This window comes from Talpa occidentalis, unplaced genomic scaffold, assembly GCF_014898055.3.
Source record: "Talpa occidentalis isolate TD23 unplaced genomic scaffold, MPIMG_talOcc4v2.1 talOcc4.16, whole genome shotgun sequence".
Taxonomy (NCBI): Eukaryota; Metazoa; Chordata; class Mammalia; order Eulipotyphla; family Talpidae; genus Talpa; species Talpa occidentalis.
Genome location: NW_023601653.1, coordinates 5,500,963 through 5,526,227, shown reverse-complemented (window position 1 = coordinate 5,526,227; position 25,265 = coordinate 5,500,963). Strand labels below are relative to the sequence as shown.

At 59.1% G+C, this 25,265-nt stretch overlaps 1 protein-coding gene across 1 annotated transcript; it reads right to left on the bottom strand.

The window, feature by feature from the left end:
- Positions 1 to 4,413: 4,413 nt before the first annotated feature.
- On the bottom strand, positions 4,414 to 24,683 carry BAIAP2L2 (BAR/IMD domain containing adaptor protein 2 like 2). The gene is given in 15 exon segments (XM_037513587.2): positions 4,414 to 4,609; positions 4,720 to 4,763; positions 5,297 to 5,510; positions 5,793 to 5,906; positions 7,452 to 7,668; positions 7,870 to 7,945; positions 7,948 to 8,007; positions 8,323 to 8,475; positions 13,569 to 13,715; positions 14,504 to 14,620; positions 14,840 to 14,911; positions 21,832 to 21,893; positions 22,299 to 22,385; positions 23,280 to 23,355; positions 24,402 to 24,683. Coding segments are annotated over 15 exon segments (1,566 nt in total). The 5' UTR covers positions 24,453 to 24,683; the 3' UTR covers positions 4,414 to 4,533.
- Positions 24,684 to 25,265: the final 582 nt, after the last annotated feature.

Sequence of the window (25,265 nt, the reverse complement as noted above, 5' to 3'; positions counted from 1 at the left end):
CCTGCAGGAAGCCCCCCCTCGCCGCCGCCCCCCTCAGAGGGCACCCAGCAGGCAGTGCGCGCAGTGGAGACCCCAGCACCAGCGCGGCTCCCGCACGCAGCCTCAGCTCCCTCCCTCTGCTCCTGTCCCCAGGGCCGCACCCCAGGCATCCTCCAAAGCCCGGCCTGTTGTGCTCAGAGGCCGCCATCCAAAAGGACCGGTGTGGTGCCGCATAGAGCTCTGCGCTCATTCTGGACAGCGCCTGTAGCTGGCCTCTGTGCCTCAGTTTCCCCATGGAAAAGAAGCATTTGCACTTCACAAGGCCTGTGCCAGCTGCTGAACACCCAGCCAGCCAGCAGCTGTTCATGCTGGATTCCGGCCCCAGCGTGCCTGGCTGCCCCTCCCTCCCCACCCAGAGGAGGGGCAGGGCTTGGAGGAAGGGGCGTCACCCCACCCAGCCATGCCCGCCCATGGGTTGCTTCTCCTCAATCCTGGTTATTCCATGTGGGCAGGAAGGACCTTCCCTCGACCTGGGGGCAACGGACGGAGCCGCCCCCTCCTGCGGGGCGCACGGGCAGAAGGCGGTTCGATGCGCACAGCCACGGCCTCGCCCGGCAGCACCAGGCCCAGCGCCCTGGGGAAGCGGGGCGCCCCCGCGGCGGCCGTGAGCGCCTGGAACTGCCGCGCGCCCACCGCGCCGTCGGAGAGGCCGAACGCGGCCAGGGCGCCGTCGGAGCGCGCGCTGCCCGTGCCCGCGAGCCCGCGGCCAGGGGCCCAGGCTGAAGAGGCAGGCGGCGCGCCGGCGCAGGCGGGGCAGGGCCGCAAGTCGGCCGCGCCGCGACGTCCACGACGCCCACGACGGACAGCAGGAGGGCGTCCTGGGCGCCGTCCACCAACAGGCCGGCGGGCGCCAAGAGCTCGGGCGCCCCGGCCAGCGGCAGCGGCGCCAGGCCCCGGCCGCCAGGGGGCGCGCGCTCGGGTCGGGTCCCCGACGCCGCCGCTGCCCCGGCGCCCGCGCTGTCCGCGCCGTCGCAGCCGGGCCGGGGCGGCCGCGTGACCCGCCGCGCGCGCCGAGCAGCAGGAGGCCGAGGCGCCAGCAGCCGCCACCCGTGGGCCAGAGGCGCCGCCGCCCGCAGCACGGCCCCAGCGCGGTGAGCGACCCCGGGTGGGGGCCGGGCCCAGGCCGGGGCGAGGCGGCGCTGCGCCCGGGACGCCCGAGGGCGCCCACCCCGCCCCAGCTGGGGGGAGCAGCCAGCCCGGGACGTGGGCGGACCCCGGTGCCTCTCCGGAAACCGAGGAGCGGCACCAGGCCGCGACCCCGCGGGGGGGCCAGCAGAGGCGCCCTCACGGCCAGCACCCCAGCCTCGGGCGCAGCTCCAAGAGGCAGGTGGCCGCGGACCTGGGCCCATGCCCGCCCGGCCAGCCTCTCCCGGGGCACATCCCAGGCGCCCCACGTCCGCGCCGGGAGACGGCGGGGGTCTGGCCACACCTGGCTCGGCGGGACGCGCCAACAGATGCCGGGGGGCGCAGGGCGCAGGGCCGCAGGGCCGCAGGGCCGCGGGGCGCAGGGGGCAGGGCCGCAGGGGCGCAGGGGCGCGGGGGCAGGGCCGCAGGGGCGCAGGGGGCAGGGCCGCAGGGGGCAGGGCCGCAGGGGCGCAGGGGGCAGGGCCGCAGGGGGCAGGGCCGCAGGGGCAGGGCCGCAGGGGCGCAGGGGCAGGGCCGCAGGGGGCAGGGCCGCAGGGGCGCAGGGCAGGGCGCAGGGGGCAGGGCCGCAGGGGGCAGGGCCGCAGGGGGCAGGGGCAGGGCCGCAGGGGCAGGGGCAGGGCCGCAGGGGGCAGGGCCGCAGGGGGCAGGGCCGCAGGGGGCAGGGCCGCAGGGCCGCAGGGGCGCAGGGGGCAGGGCCGCAGGGGCGCAGGGGCAGGGCCGCAGGGGGCAGGGCCGCAGGGGGCAGGGGCGCAGGGCCGCAGGGGGCAGGGCCGCAGGGGGCAGGGCCGCAGGGGGCAGGGCCGCAGGGCCGCAGGGGGCAGGGCCGCAGGGGGCAGGGCCGCAGGCTGCCCGGTCCGGAAGCCCCAGCCCCGCCCTCCGCGGACACGGACTCAAAACGCGCCGCGGCGCGGGGGTGTGGCCGCCCGGGGCCCCTGGGCCGCCGCCCGGCGCAGCCTCCGCTCCCGACGCGCTGGGCCGGGGGCGCCGAGCGTCGCCCGCCGCGGCGGTCGGGCCGGGGAGTCCCGGGGGGCGGCCGCCGCCTGCAGCACGGCGGCGCGGGGCTGCGCGCGGGGAGGGAGCGGCCGCGCTGGCCGGGCTGCTGCTGGCGCTGGCCGGCTTCCCGCGCTCTCCCGCCCCGTGCCCGGCGAGCGAGGACGGGCGCCCCCCGCTCCGGGGCGCCGGGACGGTCCGGCGTGGCCTGGGCCGCAGCCGCGGGCTGGCGAGGGAGGCGGCCGACCGGCCCGCGCGGTGCCGTGCGCGCAAGAAGCCGCGCGAGGAGGAGCCGTCGGGAGCCGGTGGCCACCAAGCGGGCGCCCAGCCGCGCGGGCCCAGCCACCGTCGGGGACCTGCGCCCCGTGGGGCCGCCAGCGACCTTCCGCGCTGCCTGTGCTGGAGGAGGGGGAGCAAGAGGCCCCAGGAGGGCCCGCCCACGCAGACCCCGTCGGGGAAACGGGGGCGCCGTCCGCTCAGATGCGCAGCTCCTGAGCCCCGCCCGGAGAATGGAGGTAGGAACCCACCCCCAGCCGCCTCCGGGGCCGTGAAGGATCGGGGAGCCTGACACAGGCCTGCCCCCCTGAGTCTTGACGCCAGAGGGTGCCCTCCGGTGGGTGCTCGTCGCCCCCTGGGGACCTAGAGGTGGCAGATAGGGGTGCCCCTGAGAGAGAGCTGGGCAGCCGCTGTGTGGGGGGTCAGTTTCCCCACTGTGCAGAGTGAGCGCCTCCAGGCAGGGAACCACCGCCTGTAGGAGAGGGGGACGGGCCCCAGCTGCGCAGGGGTGGGGCTTGCTTTCCTCCCTGGCCTGCGGTCACGTCCGCACTCCCCAGGGTCGGGAGTAACCACTGGTTTTAGGGGAAAAGCCAGGGGCGTCACCGTAGCCTGGTCTCGAGGCCCGCAGGGGCCTCTGGTCTGCGGTGCCGGCCTGGGGCCCACCTGGCTGCCCTGGGCCAGCGGGGACTCTGGGGTGGGGGGAGGGTTGTGCTGGGAGAGAGACCTCTGCCTCCACACCCCTAGCAGCGCCCCCATTCCCCAAGCAGAAGACCGCTCTGCGGCCCCCTGCATGCTTGGAGCTCAGCCCATGTGCCCCCCAGACCTGGCGTGGAGTGGGGCTCAGAGGCAAGAGGAAGCCCCCATGGCTGGGGCAGGAGTCTCTCTCCCTCCCGAAGCCCACTGGGCAATGCCAAGGGCCCTGAAGTCTCTGGGACTCCCCCCACCCCAGGTGCTGGCTTCTGCCCGTGTCCCTCACTCGCACCTGGGCAGCCTCGCATCTCTGAGGCAGCAGGACGCCCACTCAGCCCAGCTCCAGGGGCCTCCGGACCCAGCAGGGGCCACGGCGCACTCCCCGGGCCTGGGACTTAGTGTCTCCCCGCCAAAACCCCTCTAAGAGGCTCTTGCTTGGGAGGGGAGGGCCAGGCTGGGGACCAATGTGGGGTTCCCTGTCCCAGGCCCACCTGGGGAGACTGGAGAGCCTCAGGTGGAGGACACAGCCCTGTCCTGGGGGTGCTAGGCTGCCCTGGAGAGAGTCCTAGTTAGCTCAGCTCCTTGCCAGCCCCGCCTCCCCCCCCCCCCCACCAGGCCACATGCCAGGAGGGGCCTCTTGGCTTTTCCCTGGATAAGCCTCATCGCGGCGGGCTGGGAGGAGGGGGGCGGGGTCTGAACAAAGGGCGCTGTGTTCAGGCCAGTCAGAGGCCCCCAACCTGAGCCCCCGTCACCCCTCCCTCCTCTGGGGAACCCACGGGCAGAAACAAGACTGGGGATGGGTGATGCGGCCTTGGGCAGACCTAGGACTGGCTTCCGAGGAGGGACTTGAGGGACTGGGAGCCAGAGCCCCTCCGCCCCCCAAAACTGCCAGTGACATTCAGGACCTCCTGGATTGTGACCCACCCCCGCCCGCCATCCCCCAAATCACACCCCACTCGCCCCGCTGTCGGCTGCTGGCTTTATTTCTGTTTACAAAAGTTACACGGAGACTGGAGGGTGGGGGAGGTGGGGTGGGGGCTCCTTCCTACTGGGGCAGAGGAGGAAAGTGGTTGGGGGGAACAGAGACAGGCCCCCCCAGGGAGAGTCCTGGGGCTCCTGGAGGGAAGAACGGCTCTTCCCCCAGTCCTGCCTTTATTTGGAAGGTCCCAGACCCCAGGAGGGTGTCCAGGGTGCTGCTCAGGCAGGGGAGGGGAGGGGGGCTGTGCTGTGGAAGGGCGGCCCCCCCCCCCCCCCCCCCCCCCCCCCCCGGTCTCAGAGCCCCAGCTTTGGCTTCGTGGATCTGCTGCTGCTACTGGTGCTGCCGCCACCGCCAGGCCAGCTCTGGGCACCCCAGGCGGTGTGGGGGGGGCCTCAGGGCCGGATGGAGGCCCCTCAGCGGATGAGGGGCGCAGAGCGGTCGTTGGTGACGGTGGGACGCAGCTTCACGGTGGCAAAGGGATTCGTGCCCCTGTGGAGGGAGGGCTGGGTGAGGGGCCCTGAGGGCCAGCAGGGCAGGGCCCTGGGCCACACCCTCCCCGCCCCCCAGCCCCCCACTGAGCCTGGTGCCCGGGCACTCACCGCGGGAAGAGCTCTGGGGGCTGCTGCTCCCAGGACGTAAGTTTCTGCAGTGGGGGGAGAGGCTGGTTTTGGTGGGGAAGGGGCGAGCCAGCCCCGCCCCCCTCCCCTGCTCGCCCCGCTCTGGACGGCAGGATCTCAGCAGAGGCCCCCGCAGAGCAGCTTCTGGGAAATGAGGCCCGGCGTCCGGAGCCCACGGTCCTGTGCCTTTCAGACTTGAGGGGCCTCTGGGCCAGGGCGCTCGGGCTGGCCACCACCCCCTGGACCAGACCAGGGCGACCCCTGGGCAGGTGCCCTCCCCGCACCCGCCTCGTCCTGCCCTGGTCAGCCCCACCCAGGCTCTGGGCCAGGCTCTTAATCTAGCGCCCCGGAAGAGCAGGGGGAACACCCATCGCGCTTCCAGCAGGACACGGGGCTCCCATCCTCAGCGGAGCTGCCCTCCACCCTCCGCCCTCCACCCACGACACAGGAGCCCGGGGCGAGGGCCCCTGCCGGACGCCGGCACACAGCAGGGCCTTGCCTGCTAGAGCTCCCTACCCACGGGGGGTCCCCAGGTGAGGAACAGGCTAGGGAGGCCCACCTTGGCGTCACTGGCCACCCCCACGCTGCCCAAGCTGCCTCTGCGGCTGCTAGGCAAGGCTGGGGGTGCGGGGCTGGGGGTGCGGCTCGGGACCCGGCTCGGGGTCCGGGAGCGGGGCTGGCCGTCCCAGAGGTCTGGGGGCGGGGGCACCGTGGAGTTGCCCGGCTGGTCCAGGAGGTCATTGAGGCTGTGGCTGCCCCGCAGTGGGTAGGACCTGAATCAGAGAAAGGGACTGGCTCAGGGGCCGGGCCCTGTGGCCCCGACGCCACCTGCTGGGCCCCTCTCCCCCCCAGCATCTGACGGCCCACAGCTGGGGCAGGATGTTATTGGCCTGAGGCAGAACTGACAGGAGGCAGAGGATGGACACAATGGCCCTGAATGCAGAGAGAGGGGTGCCCTCTCTCCTGGGGCTGTGGCAACTCACAGACACCACCTCTGGTGGGTGGGGCCACCCCCACGGAGTCCCCACGCCACCCACCTCTCACCGCCCAGGTACCTGGAAGGCAGCTCATTCATAGGGCTCATGGGGTTCACGGAGCCCACAGGGTTCAAGGGGCTCATGGGCAGCTCCTCCAAAGGCTTCACATAGGCCTCAGGAAACCAGCCGCTCCTGTGGGACAGAAGCAGGGGATCCCGTAAGCACAAGGCCCCAAGACAGGGCTCAAAATCCCTCTTCTGGGCCCCCCTGGTGGCACAAGGGTTGAGAAGCAGCCTATGAAGTATCCGCAGCCACTGCGGCACGAGTTCAATTCCCAGCCAGGGAGCAACCCACACGGCGCAGCAGACCTCTCCTGCCTCGCCCGCTGCTCCCCTCAGCAGTGTATTTCGTCAGTCTGCCTGTTCTGTTCCCCACTCTGTCTCTGGTGAATCCTCTCACCCCACCCCCACACCTCTGGCCTGTACCCCAGCTCTTATATGCTTAAATAAATAAATTTTTTTTAAAAAATCCCTCTAAGAGAAGCAATTACCGGGACGCCTGTGTGCGGGCAGCCTGGGCTGGAAGGGCTTTGTGGAGGACTCAAGGAGGAGGCATTTAAGGCCACCTGCCCCGCCTCACGTCCAGCAGGGCCTGGGGGCGCCCCGGGAGGAGGGAAGCAGTGTGTCCAGAAACACAAGATGAGGCTCCTTTCCCGACTCACTGAGCACCCACACAGGAGAGCCACAAAACCAGTGCAATCCCTTCCCAGAGCTGCCAGCCTGGCAGGGAGACAGCCCTGCAGCCCCATGATGGCCCCGGGGACGCGGTGACCGTGCGGGCCAGGGGAGGGGGTGCGGCCAGTCGTCGGGGCCCAGAAGAAGAGGCACCATGCTGTGGGACCTGACTCCAATCCAGGGCTCTGGCCTCCTCAGCCCAGCTGCTCCTCCCCAGCCTCTGTCTGGGTGACCCCTGCACCCCTCTCTTGGCGTCTCTGCCTGCCTGGAGATTCACTACTGCACCTCCGAGCAGCCACGGTTGTGGGGAGAGGCACCCAGGCCCCACGAATCCACCTGATTCTGGCAGAACACCTGCGAAGGATCGCCACACCTTTAAGATCTCAACAAGCCCCAGGTGAGGCTGACGCCAGGGTCCAGGCCCAGGGCACCCACCGCAGGGTCTGGGCTTGACCTTGACCCTACGCAGGGGTTTTCAAACTAAGGCCAGGGGGACAAATTGGGAACGTAAGCGAAGACAGCTTATGATCAGGTCCCCGAAGTCCACGACACACCAGGCGGGGGTGTGGCCCCTGCTGCCCTCCGACAGGCTTCTGCAGGGCAGGCTGCAGGGCGCCCAAAGCTGCCCCCCATTAGCCACACGCCCCTGCTTGTGACCACGCCCTTCAGCGCCCCTTCTCTCGGCCCCCGGGGCCCACTCAGCCGGCTGCCCTCTCCACGAGCCCACCGCCTCCGGCCACGCCTTCCGCCCTCACCCTGGGCCTGTCCTCTCGTCCTTCGCCCCGGGGCCCGGCCTGGCCCGCAGACCAGCTCCTGCCCGAAACGCCCTGTGGGGCACCGCCCGGCCCCCGCAGGCGCCCACTCCCCTCAGCAGGGGTTTTCTTCGCCGGCTCACCCCAGGCTTAGTACCCCAGGCACGTCCCGTCTCCCCTGCGGCTGCGGCGCCAGAGCTGGCCCGGCCCAGGCTCCTCGCGCCGCCCGCCCCGCGCCCCGGCGCACTCACGTGGCCGAGCCCTGCAGCCTGCCGTAGAGCCAGCCGTTCTGCGCCTGGCGCACCAGCACCTCCACCACGTCCCCGGCCGAGAAGCGCAGCAGCGTGGGGTTGGCGCCCTCCGAGTGCGAGACGAGGGCGCGGACTCTCCGGGGCGCCCCGCCGCCGCCCGGGCGCTCGCCGAAGGAGTTGGAGCGGGAGCGCGGCGCGCCGCCGGCGTAGAGCGAGGCTGCGGGCGGGCGGGGGCGCGCGTGGGCGGGGGCGCGCGTGGGCGGGGGCGCGCGTGGGCGGGGGGCGCGCGTGGGCGGGGGCGGGGTGGGCGGGGGCGCCGGCCCTCCCCCGTCCGCCCGCCGCCCCAGGGCCTCTCCCCGGCTGGGGCCCCCGCCCGCACCCCCGTCCTCCCGGGGCGGCCCGGGGCGCGCGCACTCACACGTCGACGGCGTCCGGGGCAGGGGCCGGCGCTCGGGCTCCAGCTGGGGCGCGGACCTCGCCTCGGGGGGCTCGGGGGGCCGTAGGAGCCGGAGCCGTGCCGGCTGCGGGGGGAGCCGAAGTCTCCCAGAGGCTGGGGCTGCGAGGGGAGACGGGCAGGGGCGGGTGGGGCGGGGAGGGGCGGGGACGCGGCGCCCTAGTCCAGCCCCCACCCCCAGTCCCAGACGTCGGCGTAGGGGTTCACGGGGCGCCGGCCGAGCCACCACGGGGGCGCGGAGGCCGCGCCGGGGCGGAAGGGCCGGCTGAGGGGCGCGACGTAGAGGGGCGCCCTGGGCGGGAGGAGGCTCCAGGCGGCGGGCCTCAGCCCCCAGGGCCCCGCGGAGAGCGCCGGGGGCGGCGGGGGCGCGAATGGCGGCGGGGGCACGAGCGGCAGTGGGAGTGCCCAGGGCCTCACCATGTCCAGGCGGGTGGGCGTCAGGCGGCCCGAGGGGTAGGGCGGCCCCAGCACGGGCCCCAGCAGGCCCGGGGAGTGGGCGCGGGACGGCGCGCGGCTGGCCTCTGACTGCTCCTTCCACAGCACCACGCGGTTCTGGAGCATCCCCCGGGCCTGGGCGGGGACACGGGCGGCCGTCAGGTCTGAGTGGCCCCCAACTCACAGGTGGCACCTAGACCTGGGGACGACGACCCTGCAAGGTGAGGAATGACCTTTTTTCTAGCCAGAAGGAACCAAAAGACACCGCGGTGTCACTGTGTCGTCCATCCCGCCTCCTCTTTGCTCAAAAGCACCTCAGTTTTCCTGGAGGACCTTCCCCCGCCTTCTCTCTCAGTCCATGTGCTTTGGATGGGCTGCCCACTGCCCGGCTATAAAAGGAAGGGGGAAACTCAAGTTGCCCATTCTCCTGGCTATAGTGATGGGCTCCAGGATGGCACTCACTGAAGAACCCAATCTCAGTACTTACCCTGAACTAAACTGTAAACCAGTACGTCCTTTCACTTCAGGGGGTTTGCTAAATAATAGGTGATTTGCTAAAGAATAGGTAGAGCAAAGCCAACATAAGGTGCTAAAACTAATGAACAGGGTGTGGCAAATCGCTGGAGACATCTTGTGTGCTCCTGGATCCAGCTATACCTGAAACCTTCCCACTTCCCAGTAACTAAAGTAATAAATACTTTTTTCCATTTAAGCCAGTTTGAGTAGTTTTCTAAAAGGGGCCTTTCAAATAGAGTTTTCTGGTCGATCGCAGTCATGTACATAGAATCCTATTTCCGGTAGCCACCACACATGGGCATCCAACATACTTGAATGCTGTCACGGACAGGAAGCTCAGCCCTGATCATATAGTCCACATCATTTTGTGATGGGAGAAACTTTAGATGTTAGACTGGCTGTGTGGATTAATTCCTTTTTTTTTTTTAATTCTGGGACTTTACTAATCCTGGAGAGACTGCGCCTCCCAGGGCTGACTATCCCAGGGGTAATAAACAACTTGCCTGTGAGTATTCCTTCTGCATGCATACCAACTAACTCAAAACTCATATCCCTCGCCACTTCCTTTATTTAACTTACACAGTAATTCTGCCCTAAGTCGCCCCAGGGCCAGCTCTCAGACAACTAGAGGCTAGTAGTCTACAGCCTAGAGTCCACTGAAACTACTCAAACTCTCCAACCCTAGACTCTAAACTTGCTTATCAGGCTTTGACCTCGTGAAAAACATAATAAAGGCTCTGGGTCACTTTCCCTTTGCTCTCTGCCTCTTGCCCACCCCCAGCTACTTCCCAAGTGGCATGACACTGCTCGCACAGCATGCTCCCTTTACTTGGGAACTCTAGTTTCTCCCTTTACTTGGGAACTCTATCTCATGGCATCGACCTGTCTGTTATCACAACTCTATAAATGATTTCCCAGGTATAATCAAAATACTGTGCTCTCCAGTTATAAAGTTCTCTCCACTTTCTTTTCAAACATCCCCTCCTCCAAGGTCTAGCTCAAGACTGTCCCCTTAGGAAAAACATTTATTCTGTGCCAGGCTCTATGTTAAGATAATGATACCGTAATCGATACCTTTATGGACAAGTGCATTAGCCCTGGGAGGTAAGTGCCATATATTAGCTGAGGGTCAGAGCAGTTAGTGACTAACTCAAGGCCTCACACCCAGTAATGAGGGGATGGTCTGTGCTGACGCGGTGTGAGGAAGCTTCCTGGGCCTTTTCATGATTTCTCCCTGCTACAAACTCAGAGTGCTCTCAGGCAGCAAGATAGAAAGACTCAGGGTCCCATGTCACAGTAGCAACTAGGCCAGCTGGTCCCTAGCTGGACACATGCTCTATTTCCTTGCAAAATTAACTAGCAAAACAGGATACATTTTAAAAGCCTGTGCACTTTTTTTCAGTGACAGTAAGCAAAGCGAGTCCATTACAGTCTACATGCCATAATTAAGAGGGGGATTTGTCCAATTTGAGAACATTTAACAGGGAGCACCTACCAGGATGCTCGGGATACAGGGAGTCCAGGCCTGGACAGAACTTAAGTTAACTGTCTGCCCTCAGCCCTGCCCCCAGGTAGTTCAGTTAGTGTTTGGGGAAAAACACTGCAGAGTTTGAAAAACACAGAGGAGACCATGGGAGAATTTTAAAAGTATTTGTGTAGCTGACAGGCCCTTCCAAATATGATTTTTAAAAAAACTATAAAAGACTGTAACAGGGTGGTCCCCAGGAAAGGGGGAGGTTCCCTGCCCCACCCAAGGGAGGGTGGAGCTGAGCAGGAAGAGGAGAAGCTGCAGAAGAGACTGAGGAAGGAAGCAGGATGGAGCCAGGAGACCTGGAGGAGGTGCATGGAGCCTAGAGACACGTGAAGAAACTGCGCTTGTCTTTTGGTCGTAGGCTGAGTGACACAGATGTGGGTGAGACCCATGGGGAGGTGACAATGGCAGTTTTTATCTTGATGTTGATTTTGCTCTTTTCCTTCCGGGCTTGTCTGGTTATTTCTGACCCTTTTCTGTGGGTCCCCACTGGAAGATGCTTTAGACTTGTGGCAGGCTTTGGGGCCTTGTTCTGGGCCAATCCCATTTGGATGGACTTTTACCCATGAGGGGACGGGTAACTTTGGGTGCTTCATTTAGAAACTAGACTCTTTGCCTTTCCTGTATTGTTTCCTACTTTTATTAAAGTTCCTTCCCATTAAAGTCTTATATGTTTTTGTGTTGATGCAGCGGATGGCAGAACCCATTTAGAATAGGCAGGTTTGCGGGGTTTGGGCTGACCCTCTCCCTGTCCTATAACAAGACCAATAAATTTGATGAAATAAGGATACATTTTCTTAACATGGCAAAACCTACTAAAAGCAACTTCAAAGATAAGTGAGGAACTAAGGAAAATATTTGCAATTCACCCCTAAGAAAGAGCTAATTTCTGTAACATGCAAAGTGCATGCTACGCTCACTATATCTCAGTAAAACTGCTGAAAAAAAATTCCTCGGGAGGGTCACTGGGAGAGGAGGGTGTGAGGAGGAACCAACTCCGAGCCTGGGGGAGAAGCGTGGGGCTCATGGCGGTGGTGTGGCAGAGGGACATCCGTCTGGGGAGTGGGCCCTCGGCCTCTGAATCAGAGGCGGTGTCATAAATCAATGTTACCTCAATTAAAAAAAAGAAAAGAAAAACAAGAATATTCACAAGGAGAAAACATTTTAAAGAAGAGAAAAAGAAAGATGGCAAAGAGGTAATAATTAAAGAAATGGAGGAGGTAATAGCTGCTCGGGCTGAGACTGATTTGAGCCTACAGAATGAAGGAGCACCAACAGGCACTCATCTCAGTAGTGTCTGGGCAAGTTTTGAGCCCTAAGGACACAAAAGCCTCAAGCGTCCAAGATCCAGATACTGAAAGGGAGAAGACAGACCAGCATCAGGCTCAGCATCTACAACACAGGGCACTGGGAGAAGGTATGTCATCTCAGAGGTGGGGAGAAGATACCCGTATGTATGGAGTTCTGCAACCAGTCAACCTGGCACTCAATAGTCAGGATAAAAGAAGACTTCTATGATGTACAAGCACTCAGTGTGTCTGCAGAAAATACTCAGGAGTGTTCTCTAACCACCACAATTTAATCAAAGGAGAGACCTCAGGCCAGTAGGAGGTGGAGGAGAGTGAGGACAGTGGTGAGCAGTGTATCTGATCACGCATGTGGTGAAATGCTAGTGGATGCTGTTAGTGCACCGAGCAAGGTAACATATGTAATCCAAGCAAAGTCTCTTGAAATAGAAGGGCCAGGCTGCAAAGAAATGACCAGTGAGAATCTGGAACTAAGTCCTGAAGTTATCTCGGCAAAACCAAGAAGTGGGGCTTGGAGCGGCTGAGGGGAGCAGTAAACATTTTCTAAAGTACTCATCATAAAGTATTTGGAAGGGCAGGAAATCCTTCTCAAGATCTCATTTTATAGGGTGGCGGTGGTGGGATCAATAGACTAAGTAGTGTGTGGGGTGTCAATATATATTTTTAAAGATATAAACAAGAGATGTGATTTTAAGGGTCACAATGTGAGGAAACCATTAGTAAGGAGGAAAAGAACGGTAGAACTTTCCAAACTACAGAGGTGGAAACTGACTAGAATAAGAATGGGGGGAAAAGAAGAAATGACAAAGGAAATACAGTGAACCCATGTTTTCTAGAAGGAATAAAATAGGCATATCAGTTACTGTGTTAAATGGGGGAAATAGAAATAAGATAAATTCTTCTGTTAGAAGACATACATTGTCTGATTGGTCAAAACCAATTGAGCTGACGCTAATAACAGAAAACACAGTTAAAACCAAGAAATAAGGGAGGAGAAGTTAGGATGAGCAATATTAATCTCCAGCAAAATTGATTTTGAAAGTTTCAGACTAAATTATGAGGAACATTTAGTAGATACATAGAAATATTTATAAAGAAGATGTCATTGTCACAAACTCCAAAGCACTAAACAACATGGCAGCTAAATACAGAAAGCAAAATCCATTAGGAATCCAAATGAGAAATGAAAGAATCTGACTAGTATACCAGATATAATGAAAGCATAGAAGATTTAAATAAGATAAATTAATAGGGCCTCCCAGGTGGCGCAGTGGTTGAGTGCTGGGTTGCAAAGCTGCCCACAGCCTCTGCAGCTCCGGTTCGTTCCCTGGCCACCGGGCAAGGGTCCCACATGGGGCACAGACCTCTCCTGCCGCCCGCTGCTCCCCTCAGCAGTGTACTTCGGTCCTTCTGCCTGCTCTGCTCCCTGCTCTAGCTCTGGTGAATTCTCTCACCCGCTCATGCTTCTGACTGTACCCAGTGCTTGTATAAATAAATAAATAAATCTTTAACAAAAAAAAGATAAATTAATAGAAAATAATTGAATAAACCTACAAATTGATGAATTTGTGAATGGTGAATGTATGCCTGAAGGAATGAAAAAATAAACGGCTCATATGTAAACAAATGCATGAGCTAATGAATGAATATGAGAATAAACAAAATCATAAACGAATAAATGAATGACTATCCAGTGATATAAATGAACACAGAAATGAGTCAACAGAGAAACAGATGGAGAGAGCAAATAGACAGACATCTATGGAAAGGGAGGAAAGAAGGGAAAGGGAAGATGGGCAGGAAATTCTTGCACACTCCCAGCTCCCAGTTCACCCCTGGAAGTGCCCATTCACAGTCCTGCAGCCCCAGCTCACCCGGCCAAAAAACTGCAAGAAGGCGTTGGACAGCACTAGGTGCTTCTCAGCCAAGAAGCGATATCGCCGCTTCTCTTCCAGTTCAGCTGTGCGCTGACTCTCCGACACGAAGGCCTGCATCTGGGCATGCAGCCGGTTCACGCTCTCCTGTGGGGACAGGGGGTTCTGGCTGGAGGCAGTAGGTAGGTGCTTCATCACAGCCCCCATGAATGCCAGCTGTCCCAAGTGTCCCTGTCCCTTCTGACTCAGGTGCCTCCTCCTGGAAGCCTCCCTTGAGCACTCAGCCCATCCTGGTTCCTGAGTCTGCCCTCTCGTGAGCCTGGCCTCTGCATCCCCCTGGCCTGGGCAATTTCTCCCAGGCAGGCTGGTGCTGAGCCATCCCTTTTTCCCCAGCACTTTGCACAGATGTGGGGCCTAGGGAGGTTGGCTTAATGAAAATGTGAATGAGTTGGTTAATAATTTCCCACTCAGGAGAGCACATTCTGCAGAGGAGAGATAAGAGCTTATCAAGGGAGCCAGAAGATGAATCAGAAAAGACAGTTCTTCTGTGGGATTGGGTCTTGGATGTAGAAGCCAGGGATGGGGCGCTGAGCCTGGGAGGAAGAAATGACCTTAGCCAGGGGCAGGAGGGAGATAGAGGATGTCGGGGCTGCTGATGGATTTTCTCTTTGCTAAGGATGGCCTTGGGTTTTCTCATGGAGGAGGAGAGAGGGAGGCCTGGGGAACCTGGGGAGGGTCAGGAAGCGGCAGGGCTAGTAGCAGTGCTGTGGGGGTCCTTATGAGCCAGTGACTCCTGCCCCACGGGGAGCCGCCTGACCCTTCCAGCTATGCTCACCACAAAGGATGGGGTGAGCCATACTCCAGAGTTGGCCGGTGCTGGGTGGGGGAGCTCAGAGGGCACCACCCCCCAGGCTGCATCCCACTAGCCCTTGCACCTTCATCTCCCATGCATTCTTGTCCCTCTTGCGCTCCATGTGCCACAGCTCCGACATGCACTTGTCCAGGTTGGCGGCTCGCTGGCGGTACTCAATCTCGTAGTGCTGGCGGCTGTCCTTGGGTGGGGCAGGGAGAGGAGGAAAAAACGTTGCCAACAAAGCTCAAACACCGAGATCGTGGGGCAGAGTGCTGGATGGGGCCGGAGAGGCTCAATGGGGATGTGCATCCCCTAGGGCCAGCCAATGCCCAGTGGCCTCAGTGTGCCTGTGGGGCAGGTGGGGAGAAGCAGTGCTGCCTGTGATGGGCTGGGGCCGAGGTGGGGCAGCCTGACTCACTTTGATGAACTGCATGTCCAGCTTGGTGTTCTTCTCCAAGTGCTGCAGCAGGTCTTCATGGAATGTCTGCACCTGGTGGAGTGCAGGGCAGGGCTGATCAGGGTGGCCTCATTATTCCCAGGCCCTGGCATCCCCTGCAATGCCCAGTCCAATACATTAATTGGTTCCTCTAGCCATAGGACAGAATTTCCTACCAGGCCTCTGGTTATAACCCATCTCCTGGCTCTGTGGGCTGGGCCTGGCACAGGGTAAGTGTTCAGAACTGTTGAGACTTTAGTTGGGGGTGAAGTTGGGGGCAGGGGTAGAGCTCAGACTCAGAAGAGGTATGTCCTGCCCTTGGTTTACTCTGTGACTTTTGACAACTTGCTGCCCTCTCTGGCTCCCGTGTCCCCATCTGCAACGGGAAGGGCTTGGCCAGATGGTCTCTGGCATCCAGATCTATAAATCTAATAAGTTTGATTCCACAGCCCTTGGTGGCCACTGGCACAGCCCCCCGCATGCCTCACACTGTGCCTGGGGTGCGCTAGGTCTGGGGTAGGGCAATGCCTGGGAAAGGAGCGCTGCTCATCTCCTCCAGGTATGCAGGGGAAACCCAGCAAATTATAAACACTCTGAGTTTTAACTTTACCCCCTACATTTGTTTTTGAAACCTTAGTAACTGCTAAGTGTGGTCTCTCGGGACTGGCTATGGCCTCCCCCCAAGCTGCGGCTGCCAGTGGGCATGTGTGCGCGGGGAGACGACGATGATGTGAGCCCTGAGTCCTCATTTTTGCCTGATGGGGGGCCCCTTCCTGCTGGACCCTGGAAGTAAGGCAGCGAGCCTTCCCACCTGCAGCGGGGAGACCCCACAGCAAGGGCCCCCGGCGCCTCCCTCGCCTCGCCCTTGCCTGCGTCCCCCTGAAGAGGTGGGCCAGGACTTCTGCTCAGACATAAAGTGTGTCCCTGAACATCCTCACATCCTGCAAAATTGCCCAATATAAACACCAGGGATCATGGGAGATCGGGGTTGGGGGAACCCTCAAAACTCAGGCAACTTTGTAACCACGGCACTAACAGAGATGGTGAATTGAACCTGGAGAGACACACGTGAGCTACACCCAGGGCCGCTGAAAATATTAAAGCCACACGTGGCACGGGCGCGCGGCGCTGCCGTAATCACCGCAGAGCAGGCAGGCGAGGCCCGCGGGACGGAGTGGGCTGTCGCCAAGGTGGATGGGCGGAGGGGACACCTGCCGCCACCACCTGCCAGCTGAGAACCGCGGGAGTCTGGGAGGCCCTCCTCAGGGCGTTCTGGGGGCCAGAGCTCTATTGACATGTTCGGGAAATGCAGCCCCAAGGGCTCTTTGGCAGCAGACAAGTGGAGGACTCTGCTATCCCCCTAATCTGTTGACCCTGGCCCACTCCCTTGCCGAGGAAACCCGGAGTCGGAACAAGCCACCCTCCACGTCATTCGTCATCGCGCCGGCTTCCTGAGGTGCATGAACTGGGACACGCGGTAGAAACATGTGGGAGCAGGAAAGCTGGACTGTCACTCCTCTCACTGCCATGCTCGGTTGGCTGAGATCCCCGACGAGGTAAGGACACATACCCCGGGCGCCCCATCAGCTAGAGCCTCAGCGCCCTGACTGGGCTAATGGAACGCCTTTGACAAGCTTCTGAGAAGTAGATCGAGGAAGAGGCTGATCCTTGCCGCGAACTTTGAGCTCTTACAGCTGGGAACTGGAGCACTGTCTGTGCTCAGCAGGTGGTTTCCGAAACCAGGAAGTTGCCAACCCCAAGGCAGTCAGAGGGAGTCCCAGAAGGCCAGAAGGGAGACCACCTCTCCCACTCGCCTCCCCTGGGCACACACCTCATTAGCGGGTCCTACAGGCTCCTCCTGGAGGCTGAGAGCAGCCCCCCCCCCCACGGCTGACAACATGCCTGTAAACTCTGGGTACAGTTACTCCAGTAACTCCCAAGAAACTTCTACCATGTGTATGGAAAAACCACCTTGAGCAAACTGTCCCTGTGGGCTCACCCGGCGCCTTTCCTCCCATGTGCCCTTGCGCCCTCTCCAGTGGGGTGAGTGCTGCTCCCTAGTAACAAGCATGTTTTTGTTAAAACCACCAAGGTCAAATCCCATGGCCAATTCTCAGGTCTCACCCGGCTCCCCTGTCATCATTCTAGACAAGGGTGATTATACCCCATCCTACTGAAACACCTTCCCTCAGCTCCCAGCGTCCCCGCCAGACCTCTCCCTTTCTCACTTTGCATCCACTCTTAGTGAACTTATCCAGTCCACGTGCTGGTGGTCCCCGGATCTAGGCCCTAGTGCAGCCTTCTCCCCCAAGCTCCAGTCTCACACATACAACTGACCAGGCCACACTGGCTCTCTGGCTGGTTTTCTAACAAGGTCTCAAGCTGGCCATGTCTAAAATTGAGCCCCTGATGCCTCCCTTCCACCCAACCGCACCACACTTAATTTTTTCCACCTCAGCTAATGGCAACTCTACTTTTCTAGTTGTCAGGATAGGACCTTGGAATTATTTGGACTTTGCTTTTCCTTCTAGCGACTGACATCCAATCCATCAGACAATCCTGTTGGCTTTCGCTTCAGTCTGATCTCTCCTCAACACAACTACGGCTGCCACCATTTCTCAAGCCACATCCTCCCTTCCCTGGATTATCTCCACAGCCTGCTGACTGGTCTTCCTACTTCTGCTTTTCCCTCCACTCTTTATCATTTATTCTTAGTACAGTAGCCAGGGTGCGCCTACTTGTTTGGCTATAAGTCAAGCAATGAATAATTGGAACATGAAATTAAAAATGCCAACTACAAGGGCTTCAAAAAACATCAAACACAGGAATAATTCTATGAAAAGATGTATAAAACTTACACTGAAAATGTGAAAACATTTCTTAGTGAAATAATGGAAAAATATTCCATGTTCATGGATCAGAAGATTCATCATTGTTAAGATGACTATTAAGGGCCTCCCCGGTGGCGCAGCGGTTGAGCGCTGGGTTGCGAAGCTGCCCGCAGCCTCTGCAGCGCCGGTTCGATCCCTGACTGCTCCCCGGACACCGGAGGAGGGTCCCACATGGCGCGCAGACCTCTCCTGCCGCCCGCTGCTCCCCTCAGCAGTGTACTTCGGTCCTTCTGCCTGCTCTGCTCCCCGGTCTGGCTCTGGTGAATTCTCTCACCCTCCCGCGCTTCTGACTGTACCCAGTGCTTGTATAAATAAATAAATAAATAAATCTTTAAAAAAAAAAAAAGATGACCATTGATTTAGGGATTAGTACAATCCCTATCAAAAGTCCAGTGTTTTTTCCTTGAAGAAAAGCACAAGCTGATTCTGTAATCTATTTTGAATTGCTAAGCATCTTATATGGGCAAAATCATTTTTAAAAAGAAGAACAAAATTCTTAGACTTACTATGAAGCTACAGTACTTAATACAACGTGGTATGTGGATAAGGATGAACAAATCATCAACAGAACTAAGCAGAGAATCTAGAAGCAGACCCACACATATGTGGCAACTCAATTTTTGACCAAGACACCAGGTTAATTCAGTGGGTAAAGAAAAGTCTTTTTTATGCTGAACAACTGAATACTTGCACCTCTCGTATACAAAATGAATTTGAGAAGGATCATAGAATAAAAGTAAAGTTTAGAACATAGAATTTCTATAAGAAAACTTAGGACATCAGGGCCTCCCCTGGTGGCACAGGCGGTTGAGTGACGCACTGTGAAGCTGTCTGCAGCCTCTGCAGCGCTGGTTCGATCCCGCCTGGCCAGCGAGGCAGATCTCTCCTGTCGTACCCGCTGCTCCCCTCAGCAGTATACTTTGTCAGTCTGCCTGTTCTGTTCCCTGCTATGTCTCTGGTGAATCCTTTCACCCTCCCGTGCATCTGGCCTGTACCCTGGTTCTTATATAAATAAATAAATAAATCTTTTAAAAAAAAAAAGAAAAAAGAAAACTTAGGACATCATCTTTGTCATGGGGATAAAAAAAGATTTCTTGGATAAGATACAAGCACAAAAGCATTGTCATATTGGTTTTCATAAAAAAATCTAAAATTTCTGCTCATCTTAGACACTCATAAAAAAAAACAGATAAGTTAAAGCTTGGTAAAAACATTCATGATCCATACTTATGATGAAGGATTCCTATCTTTACTATATAAATATTTTCTATAGGTCAACGATAAGCAAAACTCAATAAAAGATAGGCAAGAGATAATCATGTCACGAAAGAAGATATAAACATATCCAATAAACTCATTATAGTCGTTAGTCATCAGAATGTGCAAAATAAAAACACCATGAGGTACCATCCCGTTTCCACTAGAATGGTTAAAATAAACAAGACTGATAGCGTCGAATGTTGGCAAGGGTGTAAACAGCAGCTTTCATACATGGCTGTGGGAGTGGAGAATATGAGAACTTTGGAGTGCTCTTGGCAGTTTCTTAGAAAGCTGAATATGTCAGCCCTACGACCCATAATTCTATTCCTAGGTCTTTACCCAAGAGAAATGAAAACACAGCCACAAAAGATTTGTTGTGTTAGAATGTCCATGCTCATAAAGCCCAAACTGGAAACAACCCAAATGACCATCCATAGAAAAACGGGGGAACACACTGTGGTGTGTTCACACAGTGGCGCTCTAAGCATCAGACAGACAGAGCAGCAACATGTGACGACATGGCCCAGTCTTATAGGCAGATGCTGAGCGAGGAGGCGGGACACAAGGCGCACACACTACATGGCGCTGTTCACATGAGCTCCTAAGACAGGCCAAATTAATCCCTAGAGATAGAAACCAGAAGTGGTTGTCTCTGGGGCCAGGATTGATGTGAAAAGGACACAAAGGAACTTTCTAGACTGATGGAAATCTTCTAAATCCTATTTAGGATGGGGTTGAGTGTGAACAATTGTCAAAACTCATCAAAAGCAACCCTTTAGAGCAGGGTTTTTATTATGTAAATCTCTTGATAAAAACTAATTCATACAAGCGATGCTTAAAGAACCAGCCTGGTAATGGCTGCTGGGGACGAATTGCAAGATAAAGCCAATGGGTCACGCGGGCTGTTGTCATTCTTTCATTCTCTGTCATTCTTTCATTCTTTTCATTCCTGAGAAACAAGATTCCTGGTGTAGAACAGAGGAGATTTAGTGAATCAAAGAGGTTTATAAAAACTTGATGGACGAATCAGTGTGAACATGTGAAGAATTTTATCAGTAAATACAAATATAGCCATGTACACATATGATATTTAGTGTACACATGTGTGTTTTGCATCTATGTATTCATGTGTATACATGTATCTACAGCTCTGGCCCCTAGAAAGACCTGGAAACAATGATCAACCCAGTGGCAACGAACACTCCTAGTGCCTGGGGATGCTCTTCAAATGTCACTTTCCACGGAAAATGAAAAGCAGGGCTTGGTGGAGAGATGTTTGATTCTGTGTTGAGAGCAACAAAATTGCAGATGAGGCTGAGACATTTGTCAGACATTTGCCATTTGTCAGAGAGCCGAGGAGCACTGTGAGAGTGGAGCTGGAAGGGCGCAGAGGCGCGTGGAAGAGGCTTCTACTGGCCAAGAGGGGACATTTTCAACTTCAATAAGGACAATTGCCAAGGATGGAGACACATCAACTATGTTTCTGTCTATGACATGATGATGCTAAGCACTACAAAATGGAGATAATAAAAAAAAAAAAGAAAGCTAATTGATTGCCTTCAGAGAATGACAGTGAGCAAAGTCAGGATCTTACAAGTGTTTATCTTACCAAAGCACTTGACTTATCAAAGTGAAGGAAGTGTGCAGCCTTGGCCCAGCTGTGGCCGGCAACGACCCAGGAGAAGGGGATGCGGGAGCATTTCCTTATAGAAATATCCCAGCAGATAAGTGAGAGCATCAGACTGGCAGCGTTTTATGACCCACAATTAGGAGCCCCCCCAACACACACACACACACACACACACACACACTGGGAGTGGGTCGGGACGAGCATTTTACCACAGGGAGTTGAAGGCACTTTGGTTGTTGGTAAAACTGTTCCCCAGTTCAACATGGAAGCCAAAGCGGAAAGTTTTCCTGACTGCTTGGGGCTCCCCCCACCACGCTTGAGAGCCACCAACTATCTCAGGGAGTTGAAATTTCCTCCTAAAGCTCCCCAGGCCCTCAGCATCAGCACCCATCACTCCCCGCTCTGCTGGGCTCCCTTCTCCAGACACTTCCGTGCGTACTCAGGCACGAGAACAACCATGGCGCCCCTGGAGCCCCTCTCTTCTCCTCTCCTTCCTGGGGCAAGCCCCCATCTTTTTCAAGCTCTTTCTTTCTGGCCACAATCAGGGAAGCCCTGCTCAGTGCCAGGCCCCATTTTAGGCCCTGGAGCTACAGAGAGAAGGCCCGGCCGGCCCTTGTGGCGCGTGTGATCTCAGCAGGGGAGGTGCGGAGTGCAGAGACCATAGTCTTGGCGTGGGTGGGTGCTCAGTCAAGCTGCATGGGGGTGCTGAGGGAACCCAGGAAAACGGCTTATACTTATCCAGTACCTTAATTCTCACAAGAATCCTACAAAGCTCTCCTTGGGATTGTCTCCATTTGACAGACAGGTAAACTGAGGCCCAGAGAGGTGAAGTAACTTGTCTACGATGGAGCTGGGGCGTGGAGGGGTTCACTCGTGAGCACCAGTGGCTGCTCCTCAGAGAGCAGACAGTGAGTTTGGGGAGGCAGCAGAGGAGGGGTCCTCCTTCCTATATCCTCCACTCACTCTGCTGTCAGGCTAGTGACTGGCTGCTGAGACTCAGTTTCCTCCTCTGTGAATGGAGACAGAAACCCCAGGGTAGGGGCCTGGACAGAAGCAGCAGTTAAATGAGCACCCGTGGCTGTCGCCCTGAGGGCCTGGAATCTACCCTGGGAAGGTTTGGGCCCTTATCCCTGGAATGCAGTGACACCTGATCTCGCTAGTGACACCACCAGGCCAGGGGGTCAGACACTCACCACCAACTCCAGGTCAGAGTTCAAGTGCCTCTGGGTGTCCGACATCTGCAGCAGGATCTCACCTGGAGGCCCAGAGAAGAGCAGCCTCAGGGGATGCCTGCCCCACCCAATGTCCTTCCACAGAAACTGGGCCTGCCTGGGGCCAGATTTCAGGACCAAAGTCCTGCAGCCCCTGCTGGTCCATGGTCCTCGCCCTGGATCAATCCCGCAGGGAGTGGTGGGGAGTGGCTGGGCTCCCCAGTGAGAGTCTGGGCCATGGCCTTGGGTGGCAAATCCTGTGGAAGGCATTTCCCAGGAGTGCGAACCCTTCTGGGGTTCCAGGATAGTGGGCCAGACAGGCCCCAGGCCACAACAGGGACAGCAGGGAACCAGGCCTGGGATCTAGAGGGGTGTAGGGTGGGGTGGGCTGGGAGGAGTGGCCCTCAGGCGCGAGGTGAGGGGGGTGTAGAGGACAGGCAGCGCCTCACCCAGAATCTGCGAGGTGGAGGTCTGCAGGGCCTGCTCCCCGATCTTCTGGATGGCGGTGAAGTACACCTCGGCCGCCTGGGACAGAGCTGCATGGCAAGAAGGGGTGGTCCAATCCCACGGCCTTCTCCACCAGCCCCCGCCTCTGGGATCCTCCTTCCCTCAAACAATGTGAGGGTCACTGTAGGGCACCCCTGGCGGAGGTGGAGGGAGAAGGAGGAGGCCCTGGGTGGTGTGTGGAGAAGCGGTGGTGACCAGGAGAGAGGGGGCAGAATGGGGGTGCTCCGTGGGGGCCCAGGGTCTGGCCCTGAACCAGATGGGGCAAGCATGTCTTGGGGTGAGGGCACAGGCATCAGGAAGGTGTGGGCCAGAGTGTTGGGGAGTGTAGGGGGAGGGGCATGGGGTGGGGGCTCAGAGAGGAGAAGGGTTTTGAAGCTCAAGTCCCCAAGGGCAGGGCGGGGTTGGGTATGCCTTTGGCCTGTCGGTCACAGGGCCTGCTCCCTCTTTTGCTTGATGCCGGTGGAGGGATTGCTAGGAAGTGGGGGGAGGGCAGGTGTTTCATGGGCAGCGAGTGGGTGGTAAGGTCTGGTTGTGGGTGTGTGGATGGGCCTGGAGGGGTGAGAATGCTCGGGCACAGTGGCAGGCTGGGTGCAGAGGTAGGCCTGGCGGCGGGTTCCCAGCAGCACCCACTGGCACGACCTACGTGTTGTTGGGGTGTGCAGAACCCACGGGGCAGGGCAGTGTACCCTGGGAGCTCCAGGGGCCCCTGCAGGAGAGGGCACAGGAAGCTGTGGTTGTGTGAGGGGGTCTCGGCTGCAGGGGTGTGAGGGTGACGGTGGTGGCTAGGAGTGTGTAGGGGTGAGGATGGGTGGAGTGTCTGGTGTGGGGTGCAGACAATATGGGTGGGGGGCAGGTCTGTGTGCTAGGGTCAGGTGGAAGGGGGCGTGGTACTAAGGGGCTGGCGCCTGAAGCCAGGCACTCACCATGGAAGGCCCGGAGGTAGTTGTTCCCCAAGTAGATCAGGTTCTCCAGCGCAGGGTTAAACTGCTCCATGATGCTCTGGAGCCCAAGGAACATGGGACAGAGCAGCGAGGTTGGGAGAGGAAGGAGGACCAGGCCTCAGGAGCAGGGCACCCCAGCCCCGGTGAGTGGCTTCCAACTCCAGGGAAGTCCATCTAGAAACTTGGGGTCTCCCCACATCGGGCTCTTGGCTGCAGAGGCCTCAGAGGCCTTATCTTGGGCTCCCGTTCCAGCCAGGGTCCCCTGGGCCAGTTCCTGTTCACACACCTGTCCTGGCGGGACCTCGCTCCCAGACAGTCACCTGGAAGTGACTTCTCTGGGGGAAGCCTGCCTGCCTGGCACAGCCCCCATCTGGCCGTGGCCCAGCCCTGTCCTGAGAACAGGCCTTGCCGGGCTGGACACTGGGCTAGACAGTCGCCTCAGTGTCCAGGGCAGACCTTGCCCTCTCAGGAGCCCCCGGAACGAGGCCATGGCCAGCTGCACCGTGGAGACCCCTGGGCTGGGACTTAGACTTGGGTCTTGCTGCCAATCCCGGTGACCCCTCTCCCTTCTTCCCTTGTGACCTGGCACAGACTTTTAGCCTCTCTGGCCTTGCTTTTCTCATCTATCAAATGGGGTGACTATTTCCCCCGCCGTAGGCAGGGTGTGCGAAGGGATCCCACACACCACAGGTACGGAACAGATGTCCATGGAGAGAGCAGCCGCCCCCTCTTGCGGAGCAGGAAGTGTGAGGGAAGGCCCCGGAGATGACAGAGCAGAGGGAAAGTGAGACTCAGGGATAGAGAACCCCCACTCCGGGGCCAGGTGGCTCCACGGGCCTCTGCCCCCAACTGCAGGCCCCCTGCTTGTCCTGCCTTGCCCAGAGTTTGGGAGTTGGGGGCTCCCAGCCTGAGGCAGACGGCCCTGAGGGCCTCGGGTTGGGTGCTGACTGTCCTCATAGATCCCAACCCTCGCCCCAGTTCAACCCAGCAGGCTCCGGGCCTCCCTCCCAGAACACGCCGCAGCCGTGTCCACCCTGTCTTCGGCAGCAGGCCCGACCTGCGTGCCCTGGGAGCGGAGCCCCGCCGGGCCTGGCTGGCGCTCACCTTGTAGATGGCCACGGTGGACCTGTAGAACTGGTCCATCTCGGGGGCCATGAGCGGGGAGCACCCGGTGCGGGCAGGAGGCTGGCGGACCTGGCGGGGCAGGAGCGCTGGGGCCGGTGCTCTGCTGCCCACTGCTCAGCGGGCAGGGAAGGAAGTGGCAGAAGGGGGCGGGAAGGAGGCGGCAGCTTAATTATTCACCAGCCAGGGATGTCAGAACGCCATCTGGGGCGTAACCGGACCCGGGAAGGCATCCTGTGACGAGCGGGTTCGTGTGACCTGCCCTTCAATTATTTACCCCTCTGAGCCCCGGGCCGGTGGGCACGAACGGACGGGCCGCATCTCTTCAGGGACGAGGCTTCCCAGGCCAGTCAGGGCCCCAGTTCCAGGGGGATCCCCACCCGCTGCCTGCCTATTCTGGGCATTGCCCTCCCTCTTGGGCTAGAGCTGCTCAGCACCCTCCTCCGGGACCCTCCCCAACAGAGCCGGCCCCCAAAACCTGAACGCACCCGAAGGCCATCGCTGCGGTCAGGCCACTCCGCCCTGACCCTTCGGAAGGCTGAACACACCCCAAAGGCGAGACTGTCCCACCCACCAGCAGCTTGGCCTGGCCTGCTGCAGGGGTCGGGGGGAGCTCAGAGCTGGGGGCCAACCTTGCAGAGCTCCCTGCCCTCTCTGGGCCTCACCCCTCCCTGGGCAAATGGGGGTCTCCCTGAACCCCACCGTGGGGCACGTGGGCCTGTCTGGCTGCCACCTTTCGATGACCTCCCAGGTCTGACTTGGGAGGCCCAGAGAAGGGGTGACCCCACCCAAGGGATCCTGGCCAGTAGGCACGGGAGGATGGCGGCCAGGGCAGGGAGCTGGCCG